The 12,621-nt window shown below is 35.1% G+C and overlaps 1 protein-coding gene across 1 annotated transcript; it reads left to right on the top strand.

Moving 5' to 3' along the window:
* Positions 1 to 2,764: 2,764 nt before the first annotated feature.
* LOC109166392 (probable mitochondrial-processing peptidase subunit beta, mitochondrial) lies at positions 2,765 to 8,047 on the top strand. The gene is made up of 9 exons (XM_019315374.1): positions 2,765 to 3,513; positions 4,337 to 4,501; positions 4,649 to 4,786; positions 4,882 to 5,033; positions 5,196 to 5,304; positions 6,251 to 6,349; positions 6,464 to 6,529; positions 7,009 to 7,116; positions 7,602 to 8,047. Exons 1-9 carry the CDS (start codon positions 2,848 to 2,850, stop codon positions 7,686 to 7,688), a joined length of 1,590 nt encoding a protein of 529 aa, XP_019170919.1. The 5' UTR covers positions 2,765 to 2,847; the 3' UTR covers positions 7,689 to 8,047.
* The last annotated feature ends 4,574 nt before the right edge of the window (positions 8,048 to 12,621 follow it).

Genomic DNA, 12,621 nt, shown 5'->3' with positions numbered 1-12,621 from the left:
ATTTTCTAATTTATCCTTAATTATATGATTACTTGATACGTTAACTTTTCCATTAAGTACCGTTAGTCTAATTCTAATATTAAAGTCTAATATAGAATTATAACTACAACATTAATCTAATTATAATATTAAAATCTTAATAGAACTCTAACCACAACAAATCTTACCGCCGGAATCTCCTCAAACAATATTAGTATATATTTAATATTTTATGCTTTAATTTTTATTTGCTCTCCCTTATGTCCCGTATTTGGTTTCAATCATACCCATACAATTATTTTATTGACAATTATAATCAATCTTGACTATATTATCTTGCATTTGTAAACTTAGAATTCCCAATTTAAATACACAACAATTCAACATTCAATTATCTATGCATGAACAATTCTAATATAATCTTGCATTGATATGCTTTAAAATACTTATTTAAGAAAAATATTGGACATTATCTCAATCGTACAATGCGCGTAAAAAACTAGTATATTATATATATGGCAACAATTTTAAAAAATAGAGATAAAAAATCATAAAATTAGTTGTTGATAATCAAAATGAAAATCTGACCATAGTCGAGAGATTATAAGATTAATTATTTTTCAAATTATTTATATTTATTTATTACTTAGACTCGATTGAGTTGATCACAGAAATAATCATTTAGAATTACGAAAATATGTACAACACTTTGTTCCTATATTGCAGTATTATCTTTAATTATACTTACATTCTTTTTGGAGTGGGTTGGGTGATGCTAATAATATTACAGTAGTATTTGACATTAGAAGATATTAACATAAATTAATCACAACTTTAATTGCCACCAAAGAGTTACCTTAACAAATTGTCCAAAGTCAACACACCCTATCACAAATAAATCTACAACATAATAAAAATGAACATGTGTCATGGTTGATGTAGTAAATACAGAGATTCCTACAAAGACGTAAGGTATGAGGGTCGGATCGTATGAGATTCTGTTCTAGTCTGCTTGTTGGTTTAAGTTTTTAGGCTCGATTTATGTAATAGTGGGTCAGAAGTTCCCGAGCTAAAGGTTAGTATATCGAAAATGCCAAAAGTCCTCTTTCCTCGCATTTAATGCAGTATTTATAGGAGGCATAAGGAGACATCTGCTAGTCCTTCGACATGCGTGGCATGTGGATCGCATGCACAAGGCATGGTCGGGGCCTTGGTTGGTCTGCCCACGTGTCCATAGATTCCTGATTTCACAGGATCATCTATTATCGAATTTGGCTAAGAGGATTAGGCTTAAGGCTCTAAGTATCACAGATCGGGTGCTCGGTCTCGACCTAATGTAGTCGGGGCAGAGCAATTGATACTGATCTCTGCTTGACCAGTGAAATTTCACTCGGTTTGAGATTTAGGTCGGACAGGTGTGCAGTAAGGTCTTTGATGCTCAGATTCGGCTCTACTCGGTAGGTGTACCCGGTACCGGTCAGGTATACACTACAAGTACAATCCGAGATAATTCCTATCAATGGTATACCTTAGAAGGTGGCCAAACTCCAAAGTGCAAGATATAATTTATCGGTAACTCACCCACAAGCCACACTAGATGACCTCAAGGTTTGCGGAGTCTACAACACTGCTAACGCGGTCATTATAGTGTGCTTGATTTACTTGGAGCATTACTCGGGGTAAGCATCTTGTATTGACTTCATATATAAAAAAAAAAAAAATTAAAAAGAAAAAAGAAAAAGAGGAGTTCTTTCATTCCATATTACATATAATTATTATTTTTTGCATGATACAACTAATTAATTCAATCGAACTTCTATTAAACTCATTCAGAAAATAATTTAAAAAAAAAAAAAAAGTTTACATGCATATATATAAGTTTAAACCTTCCACTTGCCATTTGTCTTTTGATTATTTTAAAATCTTATAAGTCTTGCAGTTTACCCAGTTGCTGAGATCTCATTGTCAACCTTGTACCTTTCATAGATCCATGATAACAAAAATACATTTATTGTCTTACCTCATCTTATCAACCATGTATGATATGTTCTATATTTTACAACCTCATGTTTGTATGTTAACGTTTATAGATACATAAAATTAATCCATCATATTTTGATATGTGCTATTAAACTTTTTATATCGAGTTAAAAGAGAATCTATCAGAATAATTTATATTTCATTTTTTAAATCGTTGAATATAACTTGTAAATAATTCAAATAGGTTGAAAAACTATATATGAATTTTGTTTGTTTTTTTCTTTCAAATGCATTTTTACCCATTCATGAATTCCATAGACTATTCGATCATTCGCGATGTGTATCTATCTAAAATAATTATATAAAATTCAATAATAGCAATATTTTAACAAAAATATAAAATATTTTGGGTAGTTTGTTGCAACAATAATTTGTACACTTTCAAATCTTTTTTTGCTCAGATAGCATGTAGTGATCTCTCTTATATGGGAGGTTATGAGATCGAATCTCAGTTGAAGCGTTGTTGACTCTGTGTGCTTCATTAGGTTGAAAAAGTATGTTTGAACAGATACTACAATTTAATAGAGTCAGTAGCTTTCGGGTTCACCTTAGAAATTATGAATCTGGAATCGTGTCCACCTTGCAAGGTAGGAATGTTTCCAAAGCATAATTTGCGTATGGATACCCGTTCGGCCTTCAAGACTTTGGGCTTCTGATTTCGTAAGGCTCTTTTGGGCTTAAAGCCTAAAATAGGCTCACATGGCCCAATATTTAGTTTGACCCAATAGTCGCCTTCCGGAAGTCATCTTCACTCTTTCAATCTCGTCATCAGTTATATCGCACAGTAGATTTCAAGCTGCGAACGAAGAGCTCAAGCAATCGTTAACCATGGCGACGCGCCACCTGCTATCATTCACGCGCCGCTCTCGGACATTGGCTCCGTCGTGCCTAAGCCAGTCTACTCGATCCGCCTCGCAGTCTTTAGCTCAGGCTTCCGAAGCTCCGGCACCGGCCTCCCCGCCTCCTCCGGAGTTCATGATCTACGACCGATTAGCCGAGGGCGTGAAATCGAAGCTCAAACGCCTCGAGAGACCGGACCTGAGGTTCCTCAAGTACAACTCGCCCCACCCTGTCGAAACCAACCACGCGTCGATCCTCTCCGCCCCCGAGACTAAAGTCACCACTCTCCCCAACGGGCTCCGAGTCGCCACGGAGTCCAATCTCGCTGCCAAAACCGCCACCGTGGGAGTGTGGATCGACGCCGGATCGCGGTTCGAGACTGACGAGAACAATGGAGTCGCGCATTTCCTCGAACACATGATCTTCAAAGGGACCGATAAGCGGACACAGAGGACATTGGAGGAGGAGATTGAGAACATGGGCGGACACTTGAATGCTTACACTTCGAGGGAGATGACCACTTACTATGCTAAGGTCCAAAGCAAGGATGTGCCAAAGGCGCTTGATCTTCTGTCTGACATTTTGCAGAATTCGAAGTTCGAGCAGGGAAATATTGACCGCGAGCGCAGTGTGATTCTCCGCGAAATGGAGGAGGTATGCTGATTTTATTTTTGCTCCAATATTCGAATCAAAATTTCTCCTCTGAAGCGTTTAAACGTTGTTTAGTCTTAAGTTAACATATTATGCTGGTAATTCATAATTATTACTACTATTTGATTTTGTTATGGAGACTATTTTCATAACAAAAGTTATTACTCCGTACTTTTTACATGTTTAGCGAAGATTATGCATTGTACACACTTTTTAGCTTGTTTTGACTGTTAGGCAATGATCCATAAGCACCACTAGCTTTGATTGCGGATTATTTATAATTCAAGGTAACATAGTATAATCATAATTTATAATCATTAATTTTGTCTAAGGGACTTATGCCTAGATGAATAAACACAGTTCAGACTGTCTGTTATGATGCTCGTGCTTCATAGTGCATGCTAAGCCTAATCAGAGTATTGTGCTAGTTATTCTATTAATGAAATGCTTGTCAAGGAAATTGAATTAAAAAAATACTCCGTAGTACCAAATCCCCCCCTCCCCACGAAAAAAAAATAGAAGGAAAACCACACAACTAAAAAACAAATAATTCCACTAGATTTTTAAAACTTCTTTAATAAATAGGATAGGCAATTGAGATGTCAAACGATTAAGCCAAGTGTTCCTTCCAGAAACATTGTTCACTGTTTTGTTCCTGTCTTCTGATAGACAAGAATCAGGTCATTAAGTGCCCTAATAATACAATCTGATGAATGTCTTGACTTCAAATTTGCAGTTTACTTGAATATGCAGTATTTATTTATTCACTGTCTTTCTTAAGGTTGAGAAACCTGGATGTCATTTTCTGAAAGAATTTTTCTTGTAGGTAGAAGGACATCCTGAGGAAGTCATTTTTGACCAGTTACATGCCACCGCATTCCAGTACACTCCTTTGGGTAGAACAATTCTGGGACCAGTTGAGAACATCAATAAAATAACCAAGGAAGATATTCAGGATTACATTTCAACGCACTATGCTCCTCACAGAATGGTATTTGAATAGTGTTAATGAAATAGTTTTGATGATTTTTAAAATTGCTTTGAAGTTCTTATTTCTTATGAATGCAGTTTTCGTTATGTACTTGTAACGTTTTCTCTGAATCTCTCATTATTTTGTATCTTATTTTATTTGCTTCAGGTGGTATCGGCTGCTGGAGCCATAAAACATGAGGATGTGGTTGAGCAAGTGAAGAAGCTTTTCACAAAACTATCGGCTAACCCTGTTACCACGTCTAAGTTGGTTGCAAAAGAGCCAGCAATATTCACTGGTTCAGAGGTGTGATGGAAGTTTGTGATGTAAACATTTATGTCATTATTTTTTCATTTTGGCACCTTTGATACTTAATGTTATATTTTACAAAAAAAATACAGGTCCGAATCATTGATGATGATCTGCCTCTTGCTCAATTTGCTGTTGCTTTCAGTGGAGCATCATGGACAGACCCTGATTCCACTGCTTTGATGGTCATTCAACAAATGCTGGGATCATGGAACAAATACTGTGGAGGGGGAAAGCATAATGGGTTGGTCTTATTGCTAAACACCTCCATGCATTTTGTTCTCTGCTGTTATCTTAATAGGGCATTGCTGGAAGGATTTCATTCCATTTGTGTTTCTTGGATTTCATGTGGTTTGACTATTATCCTGATTACATTGTTATGTGTGTCTATGTGTTCTATATACAGTTCAGAGCTTGTACAGAGAGTGGCAATTAATGAAATTGCTGAGAGTGTGATGGCTTTTAATACCAACTATAAAGACACGGGGCTTTTTGGTGTCTATGCTGAAGCCAAAGTAAGTCCAAAATATACTAGAGTATGGGTTTTGCCCTTGAAAGAGCATTTGCTTATAACTCTCTTCTGTTACTAGATTGTACTGAAAATTCCTATTAGCTTGTATTGCGTATTATCAAATTTGTGTGTTCTCTTTGGGCTTTCTATATGTTTGAACTTCAAAGCATGTTGAGATTCTCTTATTGAGACATGGAAGTAAATGAGTTAATTTGGGTAATTTTGCATACAAAAGCTGCAGCTAACTCTCATGTAGGAAATGATAAGTGATGAAAAAATAGATGGGGTTTAAGGGAGACTTGAGCCATGAATATGATTTTGTAAGCTGGAATTGTTAGGGAACTTATGGTGCTTAAGAAGTAACAATATTCTGCTAGGCACGGAGTATTCCAATTAATGAATGAGGGCTTTACACTTTCTCATAATTTCTGTGCCACATGTTTATTAAATGACTGCAATTTTTTTAATTATTTTTTTCTATTTATTATGAGAAACTTTTGTTTTTTGATACTAAAGAGGAATAAGCTTTATAGATCTCTTAGACTGTGGATAGGTTAAGAATCAACTTTTCTGCTACTAGTTTCTTGTGTTCATTGCTAATGGAAGATTGGGAGAAAGAGAGTATGAGAATAGTTTCTAGATTGAGAGTTCCCAGATTTCAATAGTTCCTGCCCCCTTTCTAAAGCTGAAAACGAAGGAAGAACTAAGAAGGAATAGGAGGTGTTCATTATGTTTGATTTGCTCCTCTTAAATATTTCTGTTTCTGTGCATTTTATCTTAAGTCTGAAAATTCTATTGCTTCATGCACATTTTCCACTGTTCACTGTTGACCATAGTGACAAACTTCCATGATAAGTGGGGAGGGAAGAGTGATGTGTATTTCTTAATGATGATGACATAGTTGAGCAAATCCTAAGTTTTTAACTTTTTCTATACTTCTGCTTTCCCAGCCTGATTGCTTGGATGACTTAGCTTATGCAATAATGTATGAGATATCCAAGTTGTGCTACCGAGTATCAGAAGCTGATGTCATCCGTGCTCGTAATCAGGTACTTGTGCCTAAATGGCTGTTCATACCACCCCCCCCGCCCCTCCTCCTCTCTCTCTCATTACTTCATTAGAGAACCTTTCCAAATGGTGCGCAAGTGACATGTCTTTTACAGCTAAAATCTTCCTTGATGCTCCATATTGATGGACCAAGCCCAGCTGCTGAAGACATTGGACGTCAGGTACATTTTATAGCAGAATGTAAAAACAGCTGATATATTTCTAATTGCCAGTGGAAGTAGTTTAGCCACATTTTGGACCGAAGTTTTTTGATGTTTTCTCATGAATGATATAGTTTATTGCCATTTGAAAACCATGTTTCTTGCTTTGGTGAGTAAGTAATTGGTTTTTAGATGTTTGACTGGCTACTCTATGATCCAGTTGGCATTCTTCCCTCTTAGAGTGCTAGAGTGTGTGTCTTACCTCTTGTAAAAGGGAAATTCACCATGAAATTTTCATGAACGTTCTATACAAGTGGCAACAAGCATTTCCTGTTATGATTATGCATTTTTTATTACCCAATAGATATAGATATTGACTGCAGATGCATTATAGAGTATTAGAAGATTGAATATCAACTTGATGTTTAGTCAGAGTTGGCAGCCTTGACGTTTTGAGCTTAGTTACACTCACAAGTGATTTTTATTTTTATTTTTTGTAGTTAATCACCTATGGTCGAAGAATGCCATATGCTGAATTATTTGCCAGAATTGATGCTGTGGATGCTAACACCATCAAAAGAGTTGCCAACCGTTTTATTTTTGACCGGGTATGCCTTCAGATTTCGACTTGCTTGTATTCGTTTTACAACGTTTCTCTAGTGATGAAACACCTGGAGGTAAATACTAGACGTGATCGTGTTTTCTAAAAAAAAATAAAAAAACAAAGAAGCTAGTTCATTTGGAAATCAGTAGTTAATCGTGATCTTGAGCTTCACAAATCCTAATGTGGCATTTGATTCACAGAAATGAAAATAGAGGGAATAAGAATAAGATTCCAGAAGAAATAGGAATAGGAATAAAGAAGAACTAAATGGCGGATTAGACCTATTCCATTCCCAGTCTATTTTATAAACCATACGCCACCTAATTGTCGCCACAGGTAATGGCTGTTCGTTTCTCCCTTCTGTAGAGGGAGGTTTTCGAAGAACATATCTTCCCGCCATGTGCATGCTTACACTTTATATACGTAGCTTCATTTTTTTTTTTTACACGGTCCATAATTCTTGAATGCGAGCTTTCCTCACTGTCACAGGATGTTGCAATATCAGCCCGGGGACCAATCCAAGGTTTGCCCGATTATAACTGGTTCAGACGAAGGACATACTGGCTGCGCTACTAAACCGGCGATTCTTTGCCTGCAACTGCAGCGTTTTCTGTTAGTTTTTTTTTTTTTTTTTTTTTTTTCCTCGAGAGCCCGTTGTTGGGCATTATAATTCTCAGTTTCTGCAGGAAATAAGCCGGTTGTTTTGTGATCACCTTCCTGCCTTTGTACATTGTGGGTGATCCTTGTATAGATGAGTACCACATAATATTATTCCGTGGGGAGGTCTGATGGTTCCCAAACTCATGGAAATTGAACACATTGTTTCCCCTTGGTGAACATAACTGTAACCAGTGAACAGACAGACAGCACAAGGATCTTTATATAATGGTACACATTCATGGTTCAGTGGATTGAATGTTATTGTCTTTTAAGTATTTTGGAGTGGGTCAAAGTGGGTTTATTGAATTTTAATACAGCACTTTAACTTTGAGGGTCCTGCTTCTACTTGGAGTGCCGGCCGGTGAAGGAGGTAAATTGTCATATGTCTTAATTGGTTTACAAGGGTTTACAAGTTTCCAAATGCTTGTATTCCAAATTACTATTATCCATAATAGAGTCAATTTTATAATATATTTTTTCCTTGGTTAGAATTGAACCACCATAATAACTTATCATGATAATAATATGCAGGACCAAAAAAAGATGTATAGATTTGGTCTTGTTGTAGTATTAGTATACAAATATTTGAAAATTTGTATGTCAATTGATGCGCTATCTTATGATTTACTTTTTTTTGCTAGTCTCCAAGATAGGAGCGGTTCTTATTGCTTCAAAATTAAAAATATTGCTTCAAAAATGAAAAAATTTCTTTATTGAGGGTTGAGACTTGAGACTAGGTTTATATATATATATATATATATATATATATATATATATATATATATATATATATATATATATATATAAAATGTGCGTGGGTTGTGTGCTTAATGTGCGTGAGTGTGTATTTAATTTGAGTTGTTGTTGAAACTTTAAAGTGCATGAGTGTTGTGCTTAATGTGCGTGATTTTTGTGCTTAAGGTGCGTGAGTCTTGTGCTTAAGGTGCGTGAGTTTTGTACTTAATGTGCGTGAGTGTGTACTTAATGTAAGTTGTTGTTAAAACTTAAGGTACGTGTGTTTTTGTGCTTAATGTGCGCGAATTTTGTGCTTAAAAGGTGCGTGAGGGTAGTGCTTAAGGTGTATGAGTTTGTGTTCTGAATGTATTTTGTTTGTGTGTTTAATGTGCGTCTGTTGTGTACTTAAAGTGCGCTAGTGTAATGTTTAATGTGAGTCCACACACACACACACACACTGCTGAAAATTTTGCTATTTTCGTTCAACATTTATGTCCAACAATAATGTTCGACGGTAATTTGAAAAAAAATCACAACATTCCGTTACAAATAAAAGTGGACGGAAGCAACGTTGGACGAAAGCTCTGACGACCACTAAATGTTGGACGGTATTTCTGTCTAACAGTTGCGCGTTGGACGGAAAATTGAATTGACCTGTAGGTGAAATGCAAACTGGTAGGTATTTTTAGTTATCGTCCAACAAAATGTTGGACGGAAATTTGAATATTAAAGATTAAAGATTTCCTTGTGTATTTTAGCTCATTTTCTTTAACTTTCCTCCATTTTTTCTCTCTTCTCCATTGTAAATTTGCTTCTTTGTTCGAAATTAGCATGGGTAACAACATATAAAGTTATTTTTGACAAAATATATTCCAAATCCAGGCATGAGTTAAAAATAATAGCTTTTAATTTGTATTTTTTGTTTGTGTATAATATATATAGACATACAATTGCAATGTTATTATATAAAATCATTTATTATGGTTATATATGTGTGTGTGTCTGTGTGTTATAAAACCCATACATACATATAGTATTAACATATTCGATTTTTTTAATTTGATATATATATATATATATATTCGGCATGAAAGGTCAAAGATATTTGGACACCAAGTGTGTTATATTCCATATCGTAGATGTGAGCATATAGCCATTAATGTGCAATCCAACTATCACTCTAGGCTTTTAGTTGAGATGGAGCACATGCTTCAATTTGGTATCAGAGCCAGACCAAAGGTCATGAGTTCGAATCTCAGCGCCACTCATAAGCGACTACGGTTTACCGGTCCACGTGTTGCTTGGAACCCACCGCACACGTGAGGGGGTGTGTGCGACTACGGTTTACCGGTCCACCGCACACGTGAGGGGGCGTGTGAGCATATAGCCATTAATGTGCAATCCAACACTTATTAACAATATAGCATACATGTGCCAACAAATGAAGAATTACTTCATGTTCCACTTGTTTTGACTGAAGTTGAAGTTGACCCGATCGGAGGTCCTGATTGGCTAGATGACCAAAATGAAATAGAGGATGATAGTGAAGAAACTGATCAAGAAGTTGTTTTTGAAGATACTGATTATGGAGGAGATGAGTGATTGGTCATTTGACTTTTGTTTGGAGGCAAAATCTAAAGGAGCGCTAGAGACAAAATGTAGGGCGAAAATCTCCCGCTAATGTTTTAGGGCTAGATTGTTGAATCATTAACTTGATAGTGAACAAAATTCAAAATGGGAACATATTTTGAATTGAGGCAAAATAAAAAATAATGTATTTCAGTTTGCCGTTTTATCCAAAAGCATAACACTCATTTCTATTTGCCTTGTTATTCTTTAGAAAAAGTCAAAGTGGATTTTCGTGTTGATATTTGTGTTGTGATTGACTAATGATTTTGTGTTGATTTACAAATGATTAATAGATAATGTAACAATAATTACTAATTATTGGTTCTATGAATTATATTATGTAATTGTATTGATTGAGTAATGATATATTTATTATAATATTGTAATAATTGTAATAATGTAATAATGATGATGTACTATTTTCAAAAAATTACAGCTGAACAAAAAAAAAAATTGATATTGTACATCAAACATTCAAACTCATCTCATTAACTTAGTTAAGCGGTGGATTTCGTCTTACTCATTGTCAAAAATACGATATGTGAATGACCACAGATAAATTTTTTCAACGTTACACAAGGTAGCAATAGGTAGGATGAGTATGACATTTTGCTCGACATTGAAGCATACAACACATCCACATCCTTATAAGTGAAAATGAGCATATATTTGCTCTCACTGTTCATCGTAGAATATTAATGTGTAGTCGAAGTATAGTTCTAGGTCCCTATCTCGAACTATGAATTTCAGTGGCCCATCCACTTCGACGGAGTGGCAGAGGAATTCATTCAATCATTATGCTAGAATTTAGAAAGAGGAGGTTGGCAAGAAATGACATCGATTGGAGGACAAATTGAATGTATATTCTTTTCTTACTGCTAAAAATGTACTGAAATTTGTATACAAAGATCTACATTGCTCTAGTTGATGAAACCGATATGTTGGTCGTATTGCAGATCGGGCGTTGATATTGATAAACACTAATATATAATACTAAAGTATTATTGTACGTAGAAAAATAAATATAACATGTAATTTATGCAGTATTAGTGTTATGTTACCTTGATCAAAATGGCAAGTATTACTCCCTATGCCATATTGATTAAATTCCCTCTTCGCAGTGTAGGAGTCATGACTATAGAAGTAAGTTTTCGAAAATGAAGAAACTTGTATGTCGAAATAGCACAATGTCTCCAGAAAATAAATTATTTTCCACCATAAAATTACTAATTCCCATGGTAAAGTGCATATTTTCGACGTAAACTTCTATTCATTTGCTATTATTAATGCCACAGAATTACTTTTTTCGTCAAGTGTTGCATTAGATGACGATGCATACAATTGAGAATTCTCTATTAACAAAATTATAGTAAATGTAAGAATGGTGAATGTATTATAACATTTAAATATATAAGATATGACTACATTGTCTAAAGTTATTCTTTTTATTTATTTATTCTGAAGGTATTGCAAGTGTGAGATGTCGTATAACCCTGATGATCTCATGGTAAAATGTGAAGGATGCAAGGATTGGTATGAGTTTTAAATCTCTTTGAAATATATTTGGATGTTGCTTCTTTCTGTACCTCATTATAGATGCAGTAGGTAATTAGGCATGTAAACTATTTTGGGTAATTAGATATTAACATATCACCATTCATGGCAAAAACCATCATATTGTAACAAAATGTGATTTAGTCAATAAACAGCGAAGAATGAACTTTACACTGCCATTCCACAAACATTAACAGCCGGTAGCACTACAAGTTTCTTGTTGGCTCAACTCTAACCCCTCTTCCCCATTCTGTAACCAATAATTCCCTCAGGAACTGCATGTTAAGACTACCGGAAATAAGTTGTTTACGTTGCTAATGAAGTTTGATCTTATTACCCACTTTTTATTTGTTAAGCTAATTAATTACCAAATATTAGTTATTCCTTTCCATTATTGTTGGATCACTAGCCCCCTTCATATGGAAGAGAAAATGACTGATAAAGAGCGTAAAGTTCTTTCGTTTAATACTGCAAAGGGAATATGTTCTTTATGGCGTCATCCATGTAAAAATAAAGAAAAGATAAATTCAGGTTCGTAAGATGATGAGGGAAAAATGAGAAACTTCTTAATTTGAGGGAGGCTTGGAAACATTAATATTGGTTTGCAATGAGACTATTTGTGAACTGTCTGAGACATTTTAGTGGCAGGTTTTATATTCCTTAGTGTTATGATCTGAAAACATGTCTATTCATTCTATTATTATACGGATTGAAAGCTTATTACAAAATTGAAGTATTACTAGTGCTCTGTATCCTTAGAGATCTAAATTTCCAGGCCATAGGGTTATGTTCAGCCTACTTGTACATATGCTCATTTTCTTTTGTGCTTAATAAAAGTCTTTAAAAAATGCAGGTTTCATCCCTCCTGTTTAGCTGAGCACGAGGCTAACTCATTTCATGTACCTCCTGTTGTTGAGCCGAAGGTTAGACT

This window comes from Ipomoea nil, unplaced genomic scaffold (genome assembly GCF_001879475.1).
Source record: "Ipomoea nil cultivar Tokyo-kokei standard unplaced genomic scaffold, Asagao_1.1 scaffold3087, whole genome shotgun sequence".
Lineage (NCBI taxonomy): Eukaryota > Viridiplantae > Streptophyta > Magnoliopsida > Solanales > Convolvulaceae > Ipomoea > Ipomoea nil.
The sequence above is the reverse complement of the archived record's forward strand: the minus strand, read 5'-3'. Positions and strand labels throughout refer to the sequence as shown.

Bases quoted from the DNA above. Each gene is read 5' to 3' on its own strand.
- LOC109166392 (XM_019315374.1), top strand. From the start codon at position 2,848: ATGGCGACGCGCCACCTGCTATCATTCACGCGCCGCTCTCGGACATTG. The intron at 6,530-7,008 runs GTACATTTTATA...TATTTTTTGTAG, and splicing joins CTGAAGACATTGGACGTCAG to TTAATCACCTATGGTCGAAG. The intron at 7,117-7,601 runs GTATGCCTTCAG...TCACTGTCACAG, and splicing joins ACCGTTTTATTTTTGACCGG to GATGTTGCAATATCAGCCCG.